Consider the following 13,611-nt stretch of genomic DNA (forward strand, 5'->3'; position numbering starts at 1 on the left):
GGCACCCTGCCGAACGGGGAAGTGCCCCCGGAAGCCATCTCCATCAACGCCACCGCCTCCGCCATGCTCCGTGAGTAGTTCCCCCATGGACTACGGGTTCTAGCAGTAGCTATGTCGGTATACTCTCCCCCATGTACTTCAATACAATGGTCTCATGAGCTGCCTTACATGATTGAGATTCATCTGATGTAATCGGTGTTGTGTTTGTTGGGATCCGATGGATGATACATTATGATTAATAATCTTGATATTCTTTCTTAATGCCTTTGATTCCTATCAATTGCCCAACTGTAATTTGTTCACCCAACACTTGTCACTTATTGGAGAGTTACCACTAGTGTAGATCGCTGGGAACCCCGGTCCATCTTTCATCATAATATACTTGTTCTACATGTCATTGGAAGTAGTATCAACTATCTTCTGGTGCCATCGCTCTCATATTGCTATTACCGCTGTGTATTCTTGTTACTATTTGCTCTCATATTCTGCTACTTTCACATCACCCCTGTTGCTAGTGCTTTTCAGTGCGACTGAATTGACAACTCGATTGTTAAGACTTATAAGTATTCTTTACCTCCCCTTGTGTCGAATCAATAAATTTGGGTTATACTACCCTCGAAGACTATCGCGATCCCCTATACTTGTGGGTTATCAAGACTGTTTTCTGGCGCCGTTGCCGGGGAGGCATAGCTCTACTCATAAGTTCACCTGGGGAGTACACTCTACCTCTCTCTCTATTTTATTTTATTTTGTTTTGCTTAGTTTACTTTTGCCTAGTTTATTTGTGCTTAGTTTATTTCTGTCTAGTATTACTTTGCTTAGTTTACTTTTGTCTAGTTTATTTCAGTTTTGTTTTATTTTCCTCATATACCCAAAAATCCATAAAAATTTGAAAAACCTAAAAATTAAAAACTGCTGTTATGGGAGAACCTACAACCTACTTGGAGCTTATAGAATGCTATAATAATTATAAAAAATCAAGAACTGGTAAAATAATGAGTGCTATGATAGAGAAATTAAATACAATTGCTAGAATCTTGCTTAGACGCCATGATATAAACTGTTGCTCTCAACAGGATACTAAACATCTTAAATTTCAATGTGGCTTTAGTGAGGAATTTTTTATTAAGAACTATAACCGGAATTGCTATATTCATTATGGGTTCGAAGAGGTAGAACAATTTGTCTTATTTATGGGAGCCTCCGAGATAGAATCCTTCATGGTTGAGAATTATGAAACTTGTGCTATTTGTAAGGACCTTAAAGATTATGTCTCTACTATCCTTAATTCTTGCATAGAATGCTACAGTAGGAATCCTTATATCCTTGATTATAAAGAGAGACACATTAATGCACAAGAATGCACTCACAATTTGCAGGAACCGGTGGAAGAAGAAATTGATGAACTTGAAAGCTCATTGGATGAAAAAGAAGAGGAGAGCGACGAACAAAAGGGGGAAGAATGGATTAGCTACCCATGCCAACCTTCTAATGAGAGTAACTCTTCATCTCTTACACTATTTGATTGTCCTCCATGCTTACCGAAAGAGGTTGAATGTTATGTTCCTGTGGATTCTCTTGAAATAGTACCTATGAGTAATACTTGTGAGAATAATTATACTACTGTTATTTATGATAATCCATGCTACTTTGATAAATCTTATGATAATGCTTTGTTTGTGCCTGATGTCGAAATGCATGGTACTAAAGAATTTTGCTTAGCAAATGTTTACGATAAAGCTCTAGATGATGGTCCTATGTTACTTGATGATATTAATTGTGCTACTAATGAAAATGGGATTGGAGAGTTCTTGACTTATTCTATGTGTCCCATATCTCTTGAGATTGATCAACTACCTTGTTATATTATTAATAAAAGTAAGTTTGAAAGTTTTAATTCCACTATTCTTGAGATTGATAAAAATTATGAGTTTGTGGATCATGAAAAGTATGCTGCATGTGATAGTTATATTGTTGAGTTTGTTCATGAAGCTACTGAAAATTATTATGAGAGAGGAAAATATGGTTGTAGAAATTTTCATGGTACTAATACACCTCTCTATATGCTTAAAATTTCGATGTTACACTTGTTCTATCTTCTTATGCTTGTTACTTTGCTTTTCATGAACTTGTTTATTTACAAGATTCCTTTGCATAGGAAGCATGTTAGACTTAAATTTCTTTTGGATTTGCTTTTTGATGCTCTCTTTTGCCTCCAATACTATTTCTTGCGAGCGCATCATTAAAACTGCTGAGCCCATCTTAATGGCTATAAAGAAAGCAACTTCTTGGGAGATAACCCATGTGTTATTTTGCTACAGTACTTTGTTTTATATTTGTATCTTGGAAGTTGTTTACTACTGTAGCAACCTCTCCTTATCTTAGTTTTGTGTTTTGTGGTGCCAAGTGAAGCCTCTAATCGAAGGTTGATACTAGATTTGGATTTCTGCGCAGAAACAGATTTCTATCTGTCACGAATCTGGGCTGTTTTCTCTGTAGAAAAATCAGAAAAATATGCCAATTTACGTGCGTGTTCCTCAGATATGTACGCAACTTTCGTTAGTTTTGAGTTTTCTGATTTGAGCAACGGAAGTATTTATTTAAAATTCGTCTTTACTGGCTGTTCTGTTTTGGCAGATTCTGTCTCTGTTTTTTGCATTGTCTCTTGTGGACTTTAACCGAGGTTTTCTAGACGTAGAGGGCTGTAGCTAATGTTTTATTGAGTTCTTGCAATGTGCCACTACAGGACCAAGGTGGATTCAATTTTTTTTTGAGTACTAACCCCCCTAATGAAGTTTATGAGAAGTTTCTTGTGAAGGAAGTTTTCAAGGGTCAAGAGAGGAGGATGATATATGATCAAGAAGAGTGAAAAGTCTAAGCTTGAGGATACCCCGATGGTTCATCCCTGCATATTTCAAGAAGACTCAAGCGTCTAAGCTTGGGGATGCCCAAGGCATCCCCTTCTTCATCAACTTATCAGGTTCCTCCCCTGAAACTATATTTTTATTCAGTCACATCATATGTGCTTTACTTGGAGCGTCTGTGTGTTTATTTTTCGTTTTGTTTATGTTTGAATAAATTCGGATCCTAGCAATCCATGTTTGGAAGAGAGACACGCTCCGCTTTTTCATATGAACACTTGTTCTTCGTTTTACTTTTAATGTTCAATGATAAAAGTTGGAAGCTACAACACTTATTGTTTGGTTGGAAAAGGAAAATGCCTCATATGTCTTGGATAATTTGACACTTCGCAATTGTTTTGAGCTCTCAAGTAGATCATAAGTTTTTACATGTAGTTTAAACCTATTAGTGGAGAACTACCGTAAAGCTTGTTAAAATTGGTTTGCATAATTGATCTCTCTTAAGGTCTAGATATTTTCTGGTAAAAGTGTTTGAGCAACAAGGAAGACAGTGTAGAGTATTATAATGCTTGCGATATGTTCTTATGTAAGTTTTGCTGTACCGGTTCATACTTGTGTTTGCTTCAAACAACCTTGCTAGCCTAAGCCTTGTACTGAGAGGGATTACTTCTCATGCATCCAAATACTTGAGCCAACCACTATGCCATTTGTGTCCACCATACCTACCTACTATGTGGTATTTCCTGCCATTCCAAAGTAAATTGCTTGAGTGCTACCTTTAAACAATTCAAAATGCTTCTCAATTTGTGTTAATGTTTTATAGCTCATGAGGAAGTATGTGGTGTTTAGCTTTCAACCTTGTCATTTACTTTTGACGGACTCTCATATGGACTAGTGGCACATCCGCTTATCCAATAATTTTGCAAAAAGAGCTGGCAATGGGATTCCCAGTCCCAAATTAATTAAACTAAATAGACACTCCTCCATGGTATGTGATTGTTGGACGGCACCCGAAGGATTCGGTTAGCCATGGCTTGTGTAAGCAAAGGTGGGGAGGAGTGTCATCATCATAATAAAACTAAAATAAAAAAGGCACTCCTTCATGGTATGAGATTGTTGGCAGGCACCCGAGGATTCGGTTAGCCATGGTTTGTGAAAGAAAGGCTGGAAGGAGTGCCGCATAAACATAAAAATAATTCATGGGAGCCGCTCTTAAAAGTCCGGTTGGCGAGGTAGTTAGTGTACCCATTACCATTCGTTGACAACAACAAACACCTCTCAAAATTTTACCTTTTATGCTCTCTATATGTTTTCAAAACCAAAGCTCTAGCACAAATATAGCAATCGATGCTTTCCTCTTTGAAGGACCATTCTTTTACTTTTATGTTGAGTCAGTTTACCTACTTCCTTCCACCTTAGAAGCAAACACTTGTGTCAACTGTGCATTGATTCTTACATACTTGCATATTTGCATTCATCATATTACTTTGTGTTGACAATTATCCATGAGATATGCATGTTGAAAGTTGAAAGCAACTGCTGAAACTTATATCTTCCTTTGTGTTGCTTTGATGCCTTTACTTTGAATCTATTGCTTTATGAGTTAACTCTTGTGCAATCTTTTGATGCTTGTCTTGAAAGTACTATTCATGAAAAGTTTTGCTATATGTTATCTACTTGTTAGCAACTATAGATCATTGCCTTGAGTCACTTCATTCATTTCATATGCTTTGTAATAGTATGATCAAGGTTATGTAAGTAGCATGTCACTACAGAAATTATTCTTTTTATCGTTTACCTGCTCGGGACGAGCAGGAACTAAGCTTGGGGATGCTGATACGTCCCCGACGTATCCATAATTTCTGTCATTCCATGCTTGTTTTATGACAATACTTACATGTTTTGCTTGCACTTTATGATGTTTTTATGCGTTTTCCGGAACTAACCTATTAACGAGATGCCACGGTGCAGGTTCCTGTTTTCTGCTTGTTTTTGGTTCCAGAAAATTGTTCGGGCAATATTTTCGGAATTGGACGAAATCAACGCCAAACCTCATATTTTTCCTAAGGCTCGAACACCGAAGAAGAGTCGGAGAGGGGCCGGGGGCCACCACACCACATGGCGGCGCGGGCCGAGGCCTTGGCCGCGCCGGCCTAGGTGTGGCGCCCCAGTGCCCCTGCGCCGCCTCTTCGCCTATAAAAGCCCTTTCGACCTAAAAACACCGTACCAATTGACGAAACTCAGAAAGACTCCGGGGGCGCCGCCATCATCGCGAAACTCCAATTCGGGGACGAACTACGTTCGGCACCTGCCGGAACGGGGAAGTGCCCCCGGAAGCCATCTCCATCAACGCCACCGCCTCCGCCATGCTCCGTGAGTAGTTCCCCCATGGACTACGGGTTCTAGCAGTAGCTATGTCGGTATACTCTCCCCCATGTACTTCAATACAATGGTCTCATGAGCTGCCTTACATGATTGAGATTCATCTGATGTTATCGGTGTTGTGTTTGTTGGGATCCGATGGATGATACATTATGATTAATAATCTTGATATTCTTTCTTAATGCCTTTGATTCCTATCAATTGCCCAACTGTAATTTGTTCACCCAACACTTGTCACTTATTGGAGAGTTACCACTAGTGTAGATCGCTGGGAACCCCGGTCCATCTTTCATCATAATATACTTGTTCTACATGTCATTGGAAGTAGTATCAACTATCTTCTGGTGCCATCGCTCTCATATTGCTATTACCGCTGTGTATTCTTTGTTACTCTTTGCTCTCATATTCTCGCTACTTTCACATCACCCCTGTTGCTAGTGCTTTTCAGTGCGGTGAATTGACAACTCAGTTGTTAAGGCTTATAAGTATTCTTTACCTCCCCTTGTGTCGAATCAATAAATTTGGGTTATACTACCCTCGAAGACTATCGCGATCCCCTATACTTGTGGGTTATCAGTCATCCCTGCGTTTCTTGAGCTCCAGCTTCTCCTCTTGCCTCTTGAGCAGCTCCGCCCACCTTTCGTCGTTCTTTTCGGCGCGGGAGAGAAAGGTCGAGGAGACGTCGGCGAGGCATTTCGTGATCGACGCCTGCGTCTTCTCAGACGACGCAGCGTCGGCCAAGGCGGCCTTGGCAGCCTTGTTGCCAGTAGGACGCCCTGTCGAAGTTGCCAGCGGCGCGTCCAGATCAATGGCGTCCTTCCCCTTGGACAGCGACAGGCGCGTCAACCGCCATTTCTCATTCACTTTGAGCTTGCTATAGCAATGCATCAACGCGAACGGCTTATGCCCATCTGAATTCCTCGCGTAAACCTTCATGGCCCTATCAAACTAACCAAAGGAAGCACCGGCGCCGTCGTATTCGAGCGGACCCCTGCGGCCGGTGAAAGGGACGACGTCCGGACCGGGTCCTGGCTCGCGCTGCTCGTACGCCGGGGAGTAGAGGTTGTTGGGGTTGAAGCCGCCGTGCGGCAGCGCATCCTGGTAGTGCGGCGACAAGTTAGGCGTCACGCACCCGGGAGTGCCGGAGGGGCCGTCGTTGTAGAAGGCGGATGACGACGGAGAGAAGACTCCCGGAACGTACACCGGCACGTTTGTACTATATGGGCTCGCGTTGGTGGCGGCGATACACCCGGCCAGTATGTGCTGGTGCTAGCGCGCCGCCAGAGCCTTCTTCTCCAGCTCCACCGCCCTCCGTCCTTTCCGCTCCGCCGTCGATAGCTTCCGGCGCAGGCAATCTTGTTGACATTCATCGTCGGTCCATCCTTCAGGCTTCTTCTTCAAAGCCGGCGCCTTCCGCGGCCTTGCGAACGGCGCTGTCGCCCCTTTCGTCCCATTGCCCGACGGCTTCTTGGACGCTTTCTTCGCCATCTTTTTGGGGGCTGTCGGCGGCGCCATGTGGAGAGGGTAGCGCCGGCGGGTGGACGGCGGGTGGACGGCGGGATAGGAGAAATGAATCGGCGGCGGGATATGTTTTGGGAGGCCTGAAATGCGCGGCGGTATAGGCGCGATTTGGCGGGAGCGGCGGGATTTGGCGGGAGTGTGAGACGAATTTTCCCTGTGCCGCTGACGGGTCGGTCCCGCCACTCCCCGCCTCGCTTTTCGTTGTGTCCGGCGTCCCCGGTGCGTCCCCTGTGGGACGGGGACGGGCTCGGGGCGCCGGACACCGAATGGGGGCGCGCCGGACAAAAATGGTCTTTGGGGACGCGGTTGGAACGCATTTTCTGTCTGGCGCGCCCCAAATCCCTTTGAGGGACGCTTTGGGGGACGCGACTGGAGATGCTCTCAGATTCGAAAGAGCCGCATGTGTTGGCTACACGGACGGCTACTTGCAGTGAAACCGTGCAGCATTTGTGCAAATAGACATGATTTTAATCCAGATTCAAAATTCAGGAGCTGGCTCGCTTGCTAACTACATACTTGTAGTTCGCACGCTACTTACCTAGCTACTCACAATTAAGCAAAGCACACACACTAGTTTCCGTTTTTTTAAGATGCACACTGACTCCATTGTCCGGGAGAAACGACGACATATAGTACGTCCAAAAAAACATGAATCCTGGGACCTGGGTGCCGCTTTCCCATCGCATGCTGCCCGCCGTCTTTTGGAATCCAGTAGCCCACCCACCTATGCATGATTCGGAATTCTAGAAATAGTTTAGTCTTTAATAGATCCACCTTGTTTGATATGAAACAGGTTTAGAGGTTGACACTAGCTTATCTGAGAAATTGGAAGGTGCCGTTAAAGCAAGATGAAGTGCGACTGGATTTTTTTTAGGCTACTGCGACGAAAATGCTCCATTGAGGGAGGGCAACCCTGGCATACATCCTGGAGCATCCGAAAGATGAATCAATCCAGGTCGAAAGATGAGGTAACAAAAGTGGCAAGTAAACCGGCTCGGCAAGATCTTAGATGCAGCCATACAGGTGCAGGATGCAAGAATAAGTGTCAGCAGACTGCTATAACGGAGAACCCATCTCCAGCAAATGAGCAATCTGAGTCGCAGGGCCACCACTCGGCGAGACACGCATGGACACAGACGTAGTTTAGTTTTTCAAGTGATGATCTAACCGGCGAGGAGCTTCCACTGGGGCACATAAAATTTACAAAGATGTTTGGAAATGTTTATAATCATGATTAAGCATTTACTTTCCAAGCAAAAATGGATCAGATACTAGTTTAAAGAGAAATGCTGAAGTTAGTTCTCCAAAATCTAACATAATTAAAGTGGCAAGACAATCTTCCTTGGTTACAAATAAGTCCAAGTACTGTAGAAAACATTCAGAGCATCTAATCGCAAGTACAACTGGATCATCTCTTACATGGTAAACAGATAGAAATGCCAGGGTTCTCTATCAGAGAAGCAAACCCTCCTAGTTTCCAGTTCAAGCAGCGCAGTTCAGTCTTCATGATGGCACTAGCAATTATAGTTCGTATTACAAGATTAGTTATCGGAATAAACTCAGCAAACAAACAGTACGTCGTCAAAATAAGCCAATTCACTACTTCGATTTAAGATAACAAGATATCGAACTTACTGTATGTCGAAGTGTCAATCTGCTCAGGCAGCTCCTTTATGTCAACCTCAAACCTTTCTTGCACCTTCAAATAATATATATGCGGAATTCCAGTTAGGTTGAGCATACCAGATGAGTAAAAATGTAAAATAAATCAGTTACACAAACCTGATTGAGAACATCAGAGTCAGAGGCAGAAGAAACAAATGTTATTGCAAGCCCCTTGGTACCAAAACGTCCAGCCCTTCCAACCTGTGGAGGTGAATATGTTATTAGCCAGAGATAATAGCACCAAAAACAAATAGTAGGCAATGTTACAATTACCCTGTGCAAGTATGTATCAGCAGAATCAGGCATGTCATAGTTTATGACAATATTGACACGCTCAATATCTATTCCCCTGCCAACTAAATCTGTAGCCACAAGAATCCTCTTGTGTCCTTCCTTGAAGTTCTTATACCGGGTCAACCTATGCAAGCAACAATATTCAGATAAAAGATATGAGCAATAACTGAAAAACTGGAAAATAAAGCAAATTGCAGATACACATAATAGAACCAATGGTCAACAAGTTGGGGTGCAAGCGGCAGACTATGCGGGGCGGATTGGGTTTCCAAAAGAGCAAAATTTAGGTACATGCGGATTGGTTTCCTGTACTATAGTTTGTGCTAATTATTGTGATTTGCGGGATCTGGCATATCCCGCTTTATCTACAAGTCATAAAGTTGAGCTGAGTTGCTGCGGGTACCAACTCAAAGAGTAGTCTATAATTAGCTGGTTACTAGTCAGATCCATGTTGCTGGGGGACTAGTCAGATGATTAACCGTGCCCAGTTGAGCGACCCGAGATCATTGAACTATATTGCAAGAAAAACCTTGATCATCAACTCCACTGGAGATCAACAAATACTAGCGATTAAATAACTACTGCTCCATCCCAAAGCTGAAGGCTTTTTTTTTTTTTTTTTGAAAAGCCAAACCAAGTAAAGTTTGAACAAACTTTAGAAGAATCTATCAACAAATATAATATTTTGCAGATACCATACGAAAATATATTTCATTATCTATCTAATGATACTGATGTTGTATTTCTCATGTTAATGATTCTTGGTAAAAACTTAGTCAAACTTGACATAGTTTGACTTTCTAAAAATAATATAAGCCTCAACCTTTGGGATGGAGGTAGTATATAGAAGCATCAATGCTCATTATTGTGAAGGATCTTGCTATGTTGGCTTTCAACCAGATTCTGAGCATAACAACATGGGACCATGGGGGTACCACAATTTTATTTTTTAGTTAATTCTCAATACTAGATGTGATATCCTTCTACAAACAGAAATCAATGACCAATTTCACCATAATGAATCACATGGCTAACTGTTCAACTGTTTATCACTGAACAAAGCATTTTCTGCCACCAATACCAGAATGTTGAGCAGACTGAACAAACCAAATGTGAACTAACAGCATGATGCAAAATGCCAAATAATCTAAACCATATGCAAGTACAGTCAGGGAAAGACACCATTAGAATAATAGGTCGATAGGGATCTACATTCAAGCCATTGTTTCGTAAACAAAGAGGCCAATTCTAAAATCAGCCCATAAGAATCAAAAGACAGTATAATAACAATCAAAAGAAATAAGAAAACACGTACCTCTCCTCCTGTGTCATTCCAGAATGTATGCAGATCGCAGGAAAATTGCATTCACAGAGAAGCCTGTTAAGTTCTGAAGCTCTACTCACACTTTTAACAAATATCACAATTTGGTTGAAGTCGAGTGCATCTAAGAGATCATTCAACTTCCGATTCTTCTCCGCCTCACTTAGTTTTATGTAGTGCTGGAGTCAGGGAAAAAATGTTGACAAGGTTTCACAAAAAATAATTGACACGAGATGAATACAGAAGCACAATTGGCTAATTGATAATTTGCAATACCTGAACTAGTCCATGAAGTGTCAGTTTAGCCTCGTCATCGACATAAATTTCCATGGGCTGTAAGGTGACAAATGATAGACAAATATATTAGAATTCTGGCAGCAAAGGTAACTCTAGCCACTCCAAAAGAATGGCATATCAGTTCTTCTCGAGTCAGAACTTTCAGCTTCCTCCAGGAGCTCCATTTATGCACAATTGGCACTGACATTTGCCAAAGTGCAGCCAACAAATATTGCAACAGTGCTTGCTATAAGAGTTCCGATCAGAAGAAAGCTGCTTTGTCTGCCTTGACCATGAAAGGGTAGGAGATTCAGAAGCAGTTTACTCTGATGCAGCGGAATCCAAAAATGTGCAGGCTGCAGACAGTTACAAAAAACCTCCCACTGGACTTAAAACTCTACGACATCGGTGCCCTACCAACCCCAGTTACCAATTTCTTCAACGTTGGTTCACAATGCACACTGAGAACAGAAGACTTCACTTCATCAGAGCCCCTCAGGATGTGCACAGACACCAATTGACAAAACTAATGCCAAGAAATAAGTAGCCAAACAACTCAATCCACCAAAAATGACCAAGCAACCAGCAATCCTACTGATAACAATCAGCCACCTCTCCTATCTATGTACGAGCATAACCACCAGATTGACGGAGGGACTTAAATACGAAGAAGCACTACTGAAATGAGATAAGCCGCGTGAAATTACATCTTGCATGAATTTCTTGCAAACCGGGCGACTCTCCTTGCTGAGTGTTGCTGAAAACATCATCACTTGCTTCTCGTGGGGTGTCATTTTGAAGATCTCCTGGACATCTCTACGCATGTCTGAAGAATATGATATATAAGTTAATAGTTCATGTGAGAGCTATTGCCTACAAAAATAGTGCAAACCAACAAGCAGGCACTAAGTTTGAACTATTATAACATAGAAAAATGGCCAGAAAACAGCAGCCTACCAAGTGAATCAAGCATCTTGTCACATTCATCAAGAATGAAATGCCTCACATTCTTCAACGGAAGGTCCTTGTCTCTAGCCAGAGCCAGGATCCTTCCAGGTGTGCCAACCACGATATGAGGGCATTCATTCTTCAATAAATCCTTGTGGTTTTTTATGTTAACCCCACCATAGAAGACAGCAACTTTAGTTTCTGGCAGGTACTTGCTAAACCTCTCGAATTCATTGCAAATCTACATGTATAAAGTAAAAAATGAGAATTAGCACCAGCAGATATACCTAACATTCACAGAATAAAAATGAGAAAACATGTATTCAAACCTGGTAAGCCAATTCCCTTGTATGGCACAAAACGAGTGCAGCTACTTGACCAGCAACGGGATCAATCTGCTGGAGAGTTGAGAGGACAAAAACAGCAGTCTTTCCCATTCCAGATTTTGCTTGGCAGATGACATCCATTCCGAGAATGGCTTGAGGGATGCATTCATGTTGCACTGATGTGGAGCCAAACAAAATTGGAGTAGCACCCCAGTGAGAAATATTAACCTTCTGGACCCGTTAATGGAAAGTTTTACCATGTCATCTCCCCCAACAGAAAGTGTCAGAAGAAATTATACCTGTACATCAGCAAAACAGGAAACTTATGGTCACAGCAGGACAGGCTAACAGGAAACATATTCAAAGATAGATGATGGAATTTGATTTAATACTAGAATAGAACAACTAAGTCATCGAATAAAATTTCTTGTTATTGCACAGTTTCTTTATTTGCATTTGTCCTTCTTCATACTAAAACCTTTTGTTCTTTTCTACAGTCCTTGCAAGAAAATCGTATACAACAACAGAGTGCACAAGTGCTTTGATACCAAGGACATGAATCAAATATATGGCATGCAGGCATCTCTGCTAACAGAATAACAGAGCAATAGCGCCTCACGGGGAAGCGTACAACAAATGAAACAAGTGATTTTTATTGTGTTTCATTTGTTGAGGAATGTATTTTAATGGTCAATGCAGTGACAGTTCACAGTAAAGATTCAGGTAGCAAAGCTTATTAGATGTGCCAGTGATAGGGGGCTACAACAAACAATACGAGCAACAAAATTATATTAAGTTTAAGTGTTCTCTTTCTCTTTCTCTTTCTCTCCCTCTCCTTTTCAATCAGAAAATGCAGTTCTAACTGAATCTCTAAAAGCATTATCGTGATATGTAAACCAGTGCACTGGTCCCAACTCTCAATCCATAGTAGTCATACAATCAGATAGGCGTCGGTACTCTTACTAATCCAGGTACGAAATATATATGTCTAATAAATCTGTTAAACGAGCAAATAAATGGGACTCAAGAGTCCATGGAACATTAATTATGTGGATTGAATCCTCTGAGGCCACTATCTAATACGAATGAATAACCAAGAACAATAGCTTGCCTTCGGAAGGATGCTCAAACCCGCAGTCCTGGATGGCGCGGAGCAGCTCTGGCTTGAGCAGGAAGTCCCTGAACCCTGAGCTATGGATTCCCACGTACCCCCTGTCGAAACAACACGAACCGTGCCAAGTCAGATCAGAACGCTCAACCACGAACCCTAGCAAGAAAAGCAGCGGCTAGGGCTAGAAGCATCGATGTCACGTACTTCTTGGCTACGTCAACCGAGGCGTTGGCGGCTGCGTCGTCCACGACGTTCTCCACCTCCTCCTCGTAGTCGACGAGATCATCCTCGTACACCTCGTTGTCCTTGGCTTCTCCCATCCTGGCTGCTGCGATTGGAGACAATGGTGAGCGCCCGGGGAGAAGAAGCCGCGCGAATCCAACCAAGGTTAGCAGCAACCACGAATCACTCACCTCGAGATCTGTGACGCGGAGATGGAGAGGAAGCGGGGCGGATTTGGAGCGGAGGCGGCTGCAAAGAGAGAAGTCAGAGGGCAGGGAGCAGGGAGAGGGGTCAAACGCGGGCGGGGCGGGATTGGGGATCTAGGGTTCTTGCCTCTTGTGGGTATTTGGGACGGAGGCGAGCGCGAATCCAGGGGGAGGACCGGATTTGTGGCTATGGCCTGCCCTGGGGCGCCTTTCCTAGATCGCAGCACCTCTTGTCAGACCTGGGATGAGACTTTGGCCCGTTAGAGCTTTTTTTTTTTTTTTTTTTTTTTTTTTTTTGAGGAAGGATCCGACGCATATATTAGGAAGCTCCACACACTTTACAAGCAGGTCCAAAAGAGAAAAGAAAAATACAAAGAGGACCACGAAAAGTGCAAAAGGCACCCCAAGCCACCAGAAGAAACGCAATCGGATCCACGCCGAACCCCAAGCTCCTAGACCACGCCGGAGTTGCCGTACC

At 42.7% G+C, this 13,611-nt stretch overlaps 1 protein-coding gene across 5 annotated transcripts; it reads right to left on the reverse strand.

Moving 5' to 3' along the window:
* Positions 1-8,059: 8,059 nt before the first annotated feature.
* LOC127342656 (DEAD-box ATP-dependent RNA helicase 15) lies at positions 8,060-13,308 on the reverse strand. Of its 5 annotated transcripts, none has more exons than XM_071828244.1 (13): positions 13,261-13,308; positions 13,119-13,176; positions 12,910-13,033; positions 12,706-12,806; positions 11,598-11,770; positions 11,278-11,509; positions 11,028-11,146; positions 10,321-10,377; positions 10,039-10,223; positions 8,703-8,847; positions 8,547-8,630; positions 8,400-8,463; positions 8,060-8,278 (listed from the first exon to the last, which is right to left on the reverse strand). In XM_071828244.1, the coding sequence occupies exons 3-13, from the start codon at positions 13,023-13,025 to the stop codon at positions 8,268-8,270; spliced, it is 1,287 nt and encodes a 428-aa protein (XP_071684345.1). In that variant the 5' UTR covers positions 13,026-13,033; positions 13,119-13,176; positions 13,261-13,308; the 3' UTR covers positions 8,060-8,267. The 5 variants fall into 5 exon arrangements, with proteins under 5 accessions (XP_071684345.1, XP_071684344.1, XP_051224605.1 ...); XM_071828243.1 differs by having other exon boundaries at positions 12,910-13,030; positions 13,261-13,278; XM_051368645.1 differs by lacking the exon at positions 13,261-13,308 and having other exon boundaries at positions 12,910-13,030; positions 13,119-13,254.
* Positions 13,309-13,611: the final 303 nt, after the last annotated feature.

Source organism: Lolium perenne, chromosome 3 (assembly GCF_019359855.2).
Source record: "Lolium perenne isolate Kyuss_39 chromosome 3, Kyuss_2.0, whole genome shotgun sequence".
NCBI classification, from domain to species: domain Eukaryota; kingdom Viridiplantae; phylum Streptophyta; class Magnoliopsida; order Poales; family Poaceae; genus Lolium; species Lolium perenne.